At 31.0% G+C, this 10,824-nt stretch overlaps 3 protein-coding genes across 5 annotated transcripts in view; 1 reads left to right on the top strand and 2 right to left on the bottom strand.

Annotated features, from left to right (window-relative positions):
- LOC124956915 (phospholipase DDHD1-like) overlaps window positions 1-4,581 on the bottom strand; it is a 10,154-nt gene extending 5,573 nt beyond the window's left edge. Inside the window, exons 1-7 of one of the 3 annotated variants that reach the window (XM_047513354.1) lie at window positions 2,689-3,391; window positions 2,354-2,450; window positions 1,941-2,264; window positions 847-1,020; window positions 628-756; window positions 270-411; window positions 7-113 (exon numbers count right to left, since the gene is read on the bottom strand). In XM_047513354.1, coding sequence (XP_047369310.1) covers window positions 7-113; window positions 270-411; window positions 628-756; window positions 847-1,020; window positions 1,941-2,264; window positions 2,354-2,420 — 943 coding nt within the window. In that variant the 5' untranslated portion in view covers window positions 2,421-2,450; window positions 2,689-3,391. Of the gene's footprint in view, window positions 1-6; window positions 114-269; window positions 412-627; window positions 757-846; window positions 1,021-1,940; window positions 2,265-2,353; window positions 2,451-2,688; window positions 3,392-4,317 lie in introns of those variants that run through there. The other 2 variants (XM_047513352.1, XM_047513351.1) reach the window with 2 other exon arrangements.
- Window positions 4,582-4,718: 137 nt separating this feature from the next.
- On the bottom strand, window positions 4,719-6,794 carry LOC124956929 (enhancer of rudimentary homolog). Its single transcript, XM_047513392.1, has 3 exons — window positions 6,444-6,794; window positions 6,054-6,141; window positions 4,719-5,185 (listed from the first exon to the last, which is right to left on the bottom strand). Exons 1-3 carry the CDS (start codon window positions 6,444-6,446, stop codon window positions 4,965-4,967), a joined length of 312 nt encoding a protein of 103 aa, XP_047369348.1. The 5' UTR covers window positions 6,447-6,794; the 3' UTR covers window positions 4,719-4,964.
- A 585-nt stretch (window positions 6,795-7,379) lies between these two features.
- On the top strand, window positions 7,380-10,713 carry LOC124956918 (glucose-6-phosphate isomerase). The gene is made up of 11 exons (XM_047513361.1): window positions 7,380-7,641; window positions 7,886-7,979; window positions 8,112-8,303; window positions 8,389-8,469; window positions 8,538-8,753; window positions 8,855-9,094; window positions 9,188-9,368; window positions 9,452-9,570; window positions 9,645-9,873; window positions 9,978-10,044; window positions 10,148-10,713. Exons 1-11 carry the CDS (start codon window positions 7,511-7,513, stop codon window positions 10,272-10,274), a joined length of 1,677 nt encoding a protein of 558 aa, XP_047369317.1. The 5' UTR covers window positions 7,380-7,510; the 3' UTR covers window positions 10,275-10,713.
- The last annotated feature ends 111 nt before the right edge of the window (window positions 10,714-10,824 follow it).

Raw genomic sequence — 10,824 nt, 5'->3', positions numbered from 1 at the left:
ATTTACCTCCGTCGAGTTTCAAAGATGATCTCCATTCAACGGGAAAAAACTCAACTCTGTAATTTGAATTTGGAAAAAATCGTTGTCTCAGCCGTTCTATGCACTCTCTAAATCTGTTGAAAAATAAATAATATAATTGAACATTTATACTAATAGGAAAGATAAGAAAATATATATTTCTTAATATCGTAACATAGGATCTAATTGTTTATTTAAATGAAACTTCTAATTATAAAATTTAACAACAAAATAAAATAAAAAAGTCATACGATGTTGTATTGCGTATTATTTTTCCAGTGTCTCTCTTATGACCAATTCCATGTACGACAAAGACTAAATGGTCTATATCTTGGGGCTTATCTTCCATTGTAGCAGGAACTTTATATCCCCTTTTTAATCGATATCCTGTGGCTACAATGTTCATTGGATTTAAGTATATATGTGTATATATTTCTATAACTTTTTTTTCATTACACTAAATTACTTTCATAAAAAAGAAAAAAAATAAGAAATGCAGTAATATTATATACTACACAATCCATTCAAGATTTGAGTCTATAAGATTTATGTATCTATTGTTATATTGTGGAAGACGAACGAAAATGTAATAATGAAAAAGTGATTTACTTTTGGGCAAACCCAGTTTGGATGTAACACTGCGCATTAATTTACTTGTTGTATATTCGCTATATAATGCAACATAATCTATCGAGTGCCAATCAACGTGAAATTCTGGAAAGCATTCTGTGTGCAATACTGAAACATTAATCAGTATTTCAATTTATGTAATGTAACGTACGTACGTACAGACAGTCAATTTGGCAGAATATAAAAAATAATCAATACCTTTGTATGAGTAAGAAGAGGCATTTGTTTCAGGCGTTGACCTATAATGTTCCAAAGATTGTTTCGGGAACAATTTTAGATGAACTTCCTCTATGACCTTAGAATGTTCTATTTCCAATGGTATCCAACTACCATCATAATACCATGTACCTCTCATTATTTCCCATTCTTCGCCTTTAATTAAATGTAATTTTAATATATTTCTATTAGATTATTAATGCATTGTAAAACATATAGAAGCAAAGGTAAAATAAAATGAATGACATTAGCAAGAGTTATAGAAAATAAAAGTTCTTAAAAGTGTTTTGTGAAATGAAATAGTGGTAACGACAAGGAGGTAGTCCAAATATATAACTATTAATCATTATAAAAGGAAATTGGCATTCATGGTATGTAGAATGCAACAAACATAAGATAAAAAATTATTGTAGGTATATCTATATATATATATACATATATATATATGTGTGTGTGTGTGTGTGTGTGTGTGTATACCCATTGCCATAATAAAATTGAAAAAGAAAATTATTTCTGTCGGGCCTAAAGTACTATGAAAATAGTATTAAAGACTGACATTTAGATTATGAAAGGTTAGCAAACATTATGTATAAAAATCATAATAAGAAATAGGAATAGTTGCTTAAGTACAGAATCAATAAATGAAATGAAATGACAAGAATGCCGATTAGAAAAAAATGATAAGTACCGAATTCATAGATTATGCTCTCAGTTCTTTTATAAAACATATATGGTTAAAACGTAATCTCGTACAATCGTTTTACTATCTTTATATTTCTTATATACTATATGATTCTTATTTTTATAAAAATAAGATGTAAGAAGAAATTTTATATATGTATATATACATAATAGATTATTTAAACAGTAAAATATTTACTTCAAAGGTATATCTAATGTATGCATTTATTGTATATCAATTTCTTCCTCTTGGCCGTTTCCACATATATAAATGTTAATATCCTTCATTGCAAAGTATATTAATCTTTAATGAAAATATATGGACTATCTAAAAAGATCATTCGATAGGAATATTAAATAGAAATGAGAAAATATTTATTAATGGAAATGAGCACCTGGCCAATATATCGAGACACATTTCATATTATCAATTTCTGTGTCATACATTCCTCCTCTAACGACAACTTTCTCGGCAGGTGGCAATTCATTGTTCTTCCCATCATTTTTACCAAGAAGACTTTGTCTTTCTCGCCAAGCTGCTTCTATTCTTAAACTATCGTATCCACAAAATTCTACCCATCTTTTATCGACTCCACCTTTGTAAAACCAACGGATCTCTTCTGGCGTTAGAGGTTCCGCATGTGTTGTCTCATTAATTGTACCTTTTGTACCATCCTTTGTACTTTGTGTACTTTGTTCCTTGTCTGCCTTTCCATTCCCTTCAATGAGAATAATCATAGCAATTTGTATTATCCCTTTCTCGTGTTTCTGCTTACCATTATAATTGTACGATAGTACAACTTAATACCTTCACAAATATCAATTTCCAAAGCAACTTCACTGAATGGATCTACTTCAATTGGGTTACTGGACATTCTTTAAATCGTTGGAAGCAATCGAACCCTCTATTGTATTAAAAAAATCACCGACATATATATATATATACACATATACATATATATGTATGTATGTATGTATGTATGTGATGTATGCACACACACAGGCGCGCGGGCGCGCATATGTGTGTGTGTGTGCGCGTGTATATACACAGATCACTGTACTCGCGCAGTAAATTGGAATGCACAGTGCATTTCAATGACAAATAATATTCAAGCACGATATCAGTCGACGTTATGTACTTACGATTTATTATTGCACTATATAACAACACTGTATTCTCAATACGAAATGAAACGATATTTTGATCTGAAGTTAATCGTAAAGTTCTATTTGTGTCTGATGTAATTATAAAGAAAGAAAGAAAGAAAGAAAGAAAGAAAGAAAGAAAGAAAGAAAGAAAGAAAGAAAGAAAGAAAGAAAAAAAAAAGAAACACTGACAGGCAGCGACGTTTGAAATATTGCGTGACACTTAAAATCTCCCGATACACAAAAATTTACCTTCCACGAAGGACAGTTATCTAAAAATATTGTAGCTCTTCTTAAATGCACAACGATAGTGATTCATTTCCCTGAAACGTAGTCTTATGTAACTACATTTGATTTCCGATTCGAGTTTCCGTTCTGCGAACGCAATATGTTTAAATTCCAGAAGTTGGACAGCTGATCGTCAACGGCACTAGTAGCATAGTTATAGGAGAACTAATACAATGGGCATATGTATACGATATGCCCATACGTACATATGTATGAACTTAACGATATATCCGTAGCATGGTGTGTAATGCGCGTATCGTAAACTAGGCACGCGCGTTCCAAGTATGCAAATAATATGATATCACGTATAATGTGTTCGTCGTCATTCCTCATATATCACGCAAGGAAAATTCGAAAAAACTTCAATTCTACAAAATATAATGAATATATATTATTTTCAAACTTTCGCGAGAATGCCGTATCTATTAGTCTTTATATTATAAGTAATAACTAAGAATAAGTAGAAATGTAAATAATAAACGGAAATGTAATTAAATCTTCGATAAAAGGATTCTTCTATTCGAAATGTAGTATAGTAATTGTTTTCTCTCTCTCTCTCTCTCTCTCTCTCTCTCTCTCTCTCTCTCTCTCTCTTTCCCCTTACTTTACATGCAATTGGGACGAGGAATAGGAATTTATGTACGCGTGCGCAACGCATTGAATAGTTTTATTCGAGTGATGCAAGCTTACATGAGTATGCACATGTGTATTATACAGAAATAAATTTGAAACATTTTAATGTTAGTCCATTCTATCATTGATGATTATTTGATGTATTAAAATGAAAGACAAGGATAATCTCTTAATAAATTTAAACGAATCTTAACAAAGCTAATTTACCTACGTTGTAAATTTATTATAAATTAACGCACATTATATAGGCTATCGGTATATGCACTTTATATATACATATATACGTGTATGTGTACACACACACACACACACACATATATATATATATATATATACATATATATGTGTGTGTGGGCAGGCTTATTTTACTATAGCGAATGTGAATTATCATCGTGATTTTTACGACACGCACAACTTATAATTTCAGGTTAGCGAATGAAACGGGCCAAGAAGAGTAGTAATCGTAATCGAAATGTTAGATCCGTAATCATTCAATTTTATTGTATTAGTATATAGTCTATAGCGAGATATAATCTATTTGCGAGTGACATTATAGTTCGATCTAATTTCTTCGGAAAAAGGAGAATATATTAATGATTACATTTGGTGCGAATTCAAAGCAGTTTTTATAATTAATGTATCTTCCATAATCGGCGCTAATAATGTTTACGTCTAAAAAGCTTTGTTATTTAATAAAATACATACAATGCATAAGAATATACGATATCCAGAGAAATATCCGCCAGTCTCGAATGAAATTCAAGCAACTATAAATGTTTGCTCTATTGGTAACTTCTTTCGCCATTTGTAATATAACGTATACTCGGGCAAATTGATTAATACAGCATATATCGTTATTTCATAGCACTCTCCACTTCCATTGTCTTTCTCTTTCGCGTTCGTTATCGTGTCGTATCGCGTATCGTGTCCTATCGTATCGCATTCTATCGCTTCCTATCGTTTTTTCATAATCTTCGATAGATTAATATGAATTATTAATTATATTATAGTAATAAATGTGGAGAGAATTTATCTAGCTTTGTCAGATTACAGAGCATTCCTCCTTTTCTACAAAACGTAAGAGGCTGATTAAACCAAGACAAAAATAGAAAAGAAATTTTTCTCAATGTAATTACTGTTTTATACGTGTTTTTTTACATGTTTTTCTTTTACAAAGGATCTTATAATAATCTTAATATATACACATAAGTGCGTGTGTATTTATGTAATAAGATAGTAATAATTATTTGCTCTTACGTGTACATTTATTGTTACAAACGATAGTATACAATATGGTACTTAAAATTAATTTATCTTATACAAGAGAGTTTACATCTATAATAGCCATAACGTTACTCGCTATGGCCAGCAGCTCTACGCAATAGAACATATATTTTTTCCTTGATCCATTCCTTATTGTACGGTGCATAAGTGTTTGTAGATTTTTGATATACCAAACATGATATGTCTGTCAGTTGGTCGACAAAGTCAAATAATTGGCTAATGTCGTACGTGATGGTCGGTGTATTTGGATTTCTTTTTTTCAAATGTTCTTCGTAAATTTTACATACACCTACGTATAAGAAATGTGTAATCATTAGTAATTTTTCATCTTATGAGATATACGTATTAAATCAAATACATATATATATATATATATATATATATATATATATATATATATATATTATGAATGCTATGTACACACATTTATGAAATGAAATATATATATATATATATATATATACTTAGGAGACTTGGCTTAACTCGGACGCACCCTATTATACTGAACAATATGAAATAATGGTTTCTAAACAAATTATTCCATTCAAATTGGACGATTTTCTTTTCAAGGTTGTTCATTTCAAGGAGATCGTTGAGAAATTATCGTTGTTTCTTTTTTCTTTGTAATTAAATTAGAAAAATTCTTTTACATCGACGCATACAGAACGAAGAGATAATTTATGAGTTCGAGTTAATCTTGCACATACATATGTATATACATATGTTATTTATGCATGCATCCTTGAACCAGCCAAAAGCGATTTTAACTGTACTTTTAGAATTCTTTAAAAAGCACTCGATTGATCCTTAATCTCCTCTTTATATATTTAAAATAAATTTCCATGGTAATAAAGCTCTTAAAACTAACATAAATTGAAACATGAATTGACCATAATAATTAATATTCGCTCATCGAATAATAAGTAATAAATAAATTACAACGGGGAAATAATGTAAAATACAATGTTATGGCTTTTCTAAGAAATTTCTCTAGACTTTTTCTTTGATCAATTTGGCTCGTATGAGATGCTCGCATATTCGTATTATGACATATTAGGTTGTCCGGAAAGTTAGTGCCGATTTGTGATAGGTAACGTAATGACAAAATCGGCAGAAACTTTTCGGACAACCTAATATATAAGATAGATATCAATTACCTTCCATACACTCGTTGACACTTTCATAGTCTGAAAACGTTCTTGTTTCTGGCCTGTTGCCTGGCTGTACGAGTAATATCGTATGAGACTGAAATTAATGCCTAATTCTTAGTGAAAATGAATATTCGAATGTAATTATATTACATATTATATCAAATTAACGATGTCATTATTTTCTATACTTCGATTGTATACAAAACGAACAAGAAAAGCATATTTGGCGATACATGATAATTTGATATAAAATATAATAGAATGGGCCCAATGATCCAGAAAAATGATACTATTGATAATACGAATATAAACAATAGACACATACAAACACACACACACACACACACACACACACACAGTTGACTTCACAAACAATCATAGTAGCAATACAATTACCATTTCTGCGTTCTACTTAAAACAATATTATTTCGATGGGATCAAACGGACAACTTGATTGTAAATCGTATTAATCGAATTATTGATGTAACAGCAAGAAAGTCACAAGAGTTCATATAAATAATAAATCCAGAATTTTCGATACACAACTCGTGATATACCCATTTAGTTTTCTCCTTCGAATAAAAAGACTAAAGAGAGAATCAAAGATATAGGATATCGTCAAAATTCATTGTAGTTCCATCCGACGGAAGTCATTTACGCCATTTAGCAAATGCATCGAATTTTTTTTATCGCTAGCACTTGCGTGCGCAATTATCTTTAGATTTGTTTTAATAGCTGAATCGTCCGGGGAGCATATCCAGCATGGCTTTAACCATGATCCTCTCCTATGGTTTAACGGTTATATATAAATGTACATGTATGTGTGTGCGTGCGCGCGCGTGTATGTATGTATGTATGGATGTATATATATATATATATATATATCTCTTTCTATATATATATATATATATATATTAAAATTAATCTTTGAATGAACGTGTCCTTTTAAACTTGGCGCGTATCAAGATGGCGACACTTCCGTCTTGTGCTATAACAACGAGTCTTCCATCTCTTAATTTTTTTGCTCAAAGAGGGACATTCTTATGTTTATTATTCAAAAATTAGTTTTTGAAATATTCACTAGACTTTCCAAGCGATTCATGCTCTATAACCATATAGTATCGATAATACAAGTACAATTTCTAATGGATCTGTTGATATACATTGATATTATTGAATTTCGTTATTATCCTTCATTCCATTGGCTGCTTACAATATACTTTCCAATATTTACAGCCAATCAATTTCCAAAGTGACGCTTCGGTTTGTACACACACACACACACACACACACACATATATATATATATATATATATTGGTTCGAAGCTTGTTTAGAATTCACCTTTGAATTACAACAGAGCAAGTGAACGTCAGTAACCTCGAAAGTGAATAAATGAGAAATTGAAGAGAGGGCGAGTAAATCGGATCGAAAGAACGCCGACGCGGTTTCCTTGAATCAAATATGAAGACTAAACAGGAATTAACGAGCGAACCTACTTGGATCAAGTTACAAGAATGTTTCAACAAGACGGGATCTGAAATTAACATATATAACTTATTTCAGCAAGATCCTAATCGTTTTCAGAACTTCAGGTATGTTCGATTCTTGGCGTATGACCTTGACGTGACCCCTCCAAGATTTGTACACCCGAGTATAGAAATGATTAATATCTTAATTCAATCTAATATCGCCGTCTTTTTTTACAACCGAATAATATCTCTCATAAGTTAATGATGCATAAAACTGTAAAAATAATATAATGGAAATTATAGTCAATATGCCTTTCGACGTAACGCACTTGTAATTTTTTTCTTTATTTATCTTTGTCTCTCTTAGTCTAGAAATCTCTACTCCAGAAGATGGGCCTATATTACTCGATTATTCGAAGAATCGAATCACAAAGGAAATATTTGACTCGTTACTTGATTTGGTACGAAATTTAATATTACCAATTATTATAATTATATGTCGCATACAACGATCGGTTGTATCTTATATTTTTATTTACCATTTATAACCTACAAATTGCTAGTAATTATTACTTTTCACATTTCATTTTTAGGCCCGTGCACGGCAAATTGAAGAGGCACGAAGCGCAATGTTCTCCGCCGAAAAAATAAATTTTACCGAGAACAGAGCTGTCCTACATATAGCTTTACGTAATAGAAGTAATACTCCCATATTACTCGATGATAAAGATGTTATGCCAGAAGTGAATGGAGTTTTAAGTCACATGAAACAATTTACTAATGAGGCAAGATAGTTATATAAATAGATTATATATCTTTTTGCAATATTAAAGAAAAATAACGAAAAATATATTCTCCTTTTATATCTAGATAATATCAAAACAATGGAAAGGTTTTACAGGGAAGGCAATTGAAGACGTTGTAAACATTGGAATTGGCGGCTCTGACTTGGTAAAGTAATATTATAATTAATGAAATAAAAGCAATTCTTATTGACGTACGAGTATTTTTACAAATAGGGTCCGCTGATGGTAACGGAGGCTTTAAAGGCCTATCATGTCGGACCACGTATACACTTTGTCAGTAATATAGATGGAACTCATATCGCGGAAACGCTTAAAAAATTAAATCCGGAAACTACTCTGTTCATAATAGCATCTAAAACGTTCACTACTCAAGAAACGATCACTAATGCAACTTCGGCAAAATTGTGGTTATTAGAATCATTAAAAAATGTAAGTAATACGTGTGGATTATATTAAAAGGGCCCCGATATGTATCTATAAACATTCCGTGTATATAAATATACATTTATATATACACATTATTTGTTTAGGAAGCAGCTGTCGCCTTCCATTTTGTTGCCCTCTCCACTAATACGCAGAAAGTTAAAGAATTTGGTATCGATGAAAAGAATATGTTTGGATTTTGGGACTGGGTTGGGGGACGATATTCCTTATGGTCCGCTATTGGCTTATCCATTTGCTTGTCCATTGGTTTTGAAAATTTTGAGAAACTTCTCAGCGGAGCACATTTTATGGATCAACATTTTTGCAAAGCTCCGCTGGAGAAAAATGTATGAGAAGTTGTTCATAGGCTATATGTATATATATATATATATATGTGTGTGTGTGTGTGTGTGTAATTTTTGTCTTTTAACAATACACAGGCACCTGTTATTCTTGCGCTTCTTGGCATATGGTATCATAATTTTTATAAAGCTGAGACACATGCATTGTTACCATACGATCAGTATTTGCATAGATTTGCTGCATATTTTCAACAGGGTGACATGGAGAGTAATGGAAAATTTGTTACTCGATCTGGAAAGAAAGTTAATTATTCTACCGGTAATCATGTCATAATATAAAATATATATATATATATATATATTTTATATATAGTCTTAACGAATATATTTTAATATGTTAAGGCCCGATCGTATGGGGAGAACCAGGTACAAATGGACAACATGCATTTTATCAACTTCTTCATCAGGGTACAAGACTCGTACCTGCAGATTTTATAATTCCCGTACTATCCCAGAATAAGGTTTGAAAGTTAAACGTTAAAACTTATGAAAAGATAAAAATATATTTCTGTGAAATGATAAATATTCATTAAAGGTTCAAGGTACGTTACATCATGAAATTTTACTTGCCAATTTCTTCGCGCAAACGGAAGCATTAATGAAAGGCAAAGGTCAAAGTGAAGCTAAAAATGAATTAGAGAAATCTGGCTTAAATCCGGAACAAGTGAATTCATTGTTACCTCATAAAGTATTTGAGGGCAACAGACCAACCAATAGTATTATGGTAAAAAAAGTTACGCCTTTTGTCCTTGGTGCTTTGATCGGTTAGTATCATTATTCAAGGATGTAATCAACATAAAGAGAGAGATAGAGAGCATTGACCTTTTTTTTTTTTTATGATGATACAATTTCTTTCAATATTTTTTAGCAATGTACGAGCACAAAATTTTTGTACAAGGTATTATTTGGGACATTAACTCGTACGATCAGTGGGGGTAAGTATCGAAGATAAGTATCGAAGATTTGAAATTAAACATTTATTTTAATACTAATATAAATAATTTCTTTTTCCAATATTCAATGTTGTTTATTATACAGCGTTGAATTGGGTAAACAGTTGGCAAAAGCTATTGAACCTGAGCTTCGTAATACTGATAAAATTACAACTCATGATTCATCTACAAATGGTCTTATTGCATTTGCAAAAGCAAATTTGACTATTTGACAATAGTCTTCAATTATTATATAGTTGTTTAGATACAGCCCGGATACACGATCTAGTTATATTTTTTTTATTTAACCTGGTTATCTAGTTGACAAATAATTTGTTAACATTTTGTAGTATAACTTTAAAAGTATCAAATGTTAAAAGAGGTCTAAAAAAATTACAGATTAATCTATATATCGTTTGCATTATTTTTTATAAATGCTAACATCATTATGTCTAGATACTTGATCTATGTGTATGTATGTATGCGTACATAATTTGTTTTTATTCTATATAACTAAAAATGAAAAGAGGGATTAAACACGTATTTACATTTGGTACGCGCTAGCGTACCAAATTATTTTATGTTTCAAGTTGATTAATATCACTTGGTATGAAATCATGTTACGAATTCAATGATTTTTTTTGTATATATTTAATAAATTGCTTAATTTTATTTAATCTTTATTTTCACGATTCCTATCATGATCGAATGTACGTGCGCAGGCGCGTGCGCGTGCGCGCACGCGTACGTGTCAACACGCACGCACGCACGCACGCACACACA

This window comes from Vespa velutina, chromosome 24 (genome assembly GCF_912470025.1).
Source record: "Vespa velutina chromosome 24, iVesVel2.1, whole genome shotgun sequence".
Lineage (NCBI taxonomy): Eukaryota > Metazoa > Arthropoda > Insecta > Hymenoptera > Vespidae > Vespa > Vespa velutina.
Note: the sequence above shows the minus strand (reverse complement) of the source record. Positions and strands in the feature narration are given on the sequence as shown.